Below are 2,500 nucleotides of genomic sequence, written 5' to 3'. Positions count from 1 at the left end.
GCTAAATTAAACTAAACTAAACTAAACCAAACTCAATTATATTAAACCAAAGCAAATTTAAACCAAACCAAGCTAAATTAAATTAAATTAAATTAAATTAAATTAAATTAAATTAAATTAAATTAAATTAAACCAAGACAAATTAAATTAAATTAAACCAAACCAAGCTAAATTAAATTAAATTAAACTAAATTAAATTAAATTAAATTAAATTAAATTAAAATTAAATTAAATTAAATTAAATTAAATTAAATTAAATTAAATTAAATTAAATTAAATTAAATTAAATTAAACTAAATCAAACTAAATTAAATTAAACCAAGACAAATTAAATTAAATTAAAGCAAACCAAGCTAAATTAAATTAAACTATACTAAACTAAATCAAACTAAGATAAATTAAATTAAATTAAATTAAAGCAAACCAAGCGAAATTCAATTGAACTAAACTAAACTAAATCAAACTAAGATAAATTAAATTAAATTAAATTAAACCAAACCAAGCGAAATTCAATTCAATTCAATTCAATTCAATTAAACCAAGACAAAATAAATTAAATTAAACTAAACTAAATCAAACTAAGATAAATTAAATTGAATTGAATTGAATTGAATTAAATTAAATTAAACCAAACCAAGCCCAGCATAAATTAAACTAAATACAATTTTCTCGTCATAAAATGTTTCGTCACAAATAAATAAATGACACCAATAATTTATTTAAAAACAATTATATATTACCAATTTTAACTTAAAAAACAAAAGATACAAACCTGTCAAATGCATTAAGCTAAACAATATCATGCAGTCCTTTTGTTAGATAGTGCTTAAAAATAAAAATATATGTACCTTTTCATTAATTCATTATTAGCTTTTTTTAATCGCTGTCAGTTTCTTAGCAAACCCTAGTTTGCTAAACTGTACTCTAGATAATGCTGTTGTGCACACTTGCCTTTATTTTCACTGAATCTGTTTTTTTAATGCATTAGTAATGTCAAATAACGGTGAAGGTTGTGCGACTGCATCGGTGTAAAAAGTATGTGTTCGTGTCGTTCAGCTGCGCGAGGCGTTCGATCAGGGTGCTGACGTTGTTCTGGACCAGAGACACAGCGTTCACGACGTGGCGGCGCTGCTCAAAGAGTTTCTGAGAGACATGCCTGATCCTCTGCTGACCAGAGAGCTGTGCGCCGCCTTCATCAGCTGCGCCTGTAAGAAAAAGAGCTGTAGACGAGTTCGCGTCGGTGTCTCCGCAATGGAAGTGAATGGGTGCCGTCAGAATGAGAGTCTGATTAAAACATGGCAATGATCCACACTCCGTCGGTTTAAATAGGAGCGCGTGATAAAATAATAAATCGTCTGTTTGGACTCTCATTCTGGCGGCACCCATTCGGATCAAGGGTGAGTAAAGCTGATGTTGTCTGTGGTGTTTGTGCAGCTCTAGATAAAGCGGATCAGCACACGGTCATGCAGTTACTCATCTGTCTGCTTCCTGCCTGCAACAGCGACACCCTTCAGTGCTTACTTCACTTCCTGTCAGACGTGGCCAATCGCGCGCAGGATTCGCAGGACGCCGGCGGAAACCAGGTGAGCCTCACGGTTTGTACAGTTAAGCAGATCCGCGTCGATTTATATGCTTTGTTTCCTTTATATTTATTGGTATAAATTTAATTAAGATGTTCCTCGTATTCTCTGACATGAAAGAAGCATATTTTTAGTAAATAATAAAAATAAAAGATTTAATTTTTCAGTATGTGAAATAAATTTATATATATTAATTATAATTATATATTATTTTGGTTTGGTTTTATAATTTGATTATAATTAAATTTTTACACCAAAATTCTGATTAATTTATTAACACTTAAACATAGAATTTGGGGAAATAAAACTGATTTCAGGGTCGTAAAATGTAATAATAAAAAAGGCTGTTATATCGTATAATTTCCCAATTTCATTTAATTTGGACGTGAATTCTGGTTAGTTTTTTCTCCAGATTTCTTTTTAATAGTTAAGTTAATTTTTACTAAGACAACATTAAAAACGAAATTATAAAGCCATAAAAAATGGCATGAATAAATGCTAATGATGTTAATTTCAATTAAATTAGACATGATTTTGGATTAGTAAAATATAGCTGAAATAAATAAAATTAATTTTCCAAAAAAAGTCCAGTCCAAAAAAATAATAATTCGTGATTTCAGTTAAGTGCACAAACTTTTGAAGGAATCCATTTTTCCGTTCACGCAGCGTTTTTGAGCTCTCTTCCGTAAAACACGCCGCAGAGGCGGCTCGGTAAGAAACGATGTGTGCCGTGATGCGCTGCAGGTGATCGGTAACAAGATGACGTCTCTGAACCTGGCCACTATCTTCGGGCCGAACCTGCTGCACAAGCAGAAGAGCTCTGAGAAGGAGTTCAGCGTGGAGAGCTCGGCCCGGATGGAGGAGAGCGCCGCCCTCATCAGCGTGGTGCAGCTCATGATCGACACGCACCGCTCTCTCTT

The 2,500-nt window shown here is 32.2% G+C and overlaps 1 protein-coding gene across 1 annotated transcript in view; it reads left to right on the top strand.

Annotated features, from left to right (window-relative positions):
• LOC122333067 (rho GTPase-activating protein 6-like) overlaps window positions 1–2,500 on the top strand; it is a 14,417-nt gene that overhangs the window by 5,832 nt on the left and 6,085 nt on the right. The window contains 3 exon segments of the mRNA XM_043230565.1: window positions 1,057–1,207; window positions 1,435–1,583; window positions 2,325–2,500. The exon segment at window positions 2,325–2,500 is cut by the window's right edge and continues 4 nt beyond it. Coding sequence (XP_043086500.1) covers window positions 1,057–1,207; window positions 1,435–1,583; window positions 2,325–2,500 — 476 coding nt within the window.

This window comes from Puntigrus tetrazona, unplaced genomic scaffold (assembly GCF_018831695.1).
Source record: "Puntigrus tetrazona isolate hp1 unplaced genomic scaffold, ASM1883169v1 S000000175, whole genome shotgun sequence".
Classification (NCBI taxonomy): Eukaryota; Metazoa; Chordata; class Actinopteri; order Cypriniformes; family Cyprinidae; genus Puntigrus; species Puntigrus tetrazona.
Note: the sequence above shows the minus strand (reverse complement) of the source record. Positions and strands in the feature narration are given on the sequence as shown.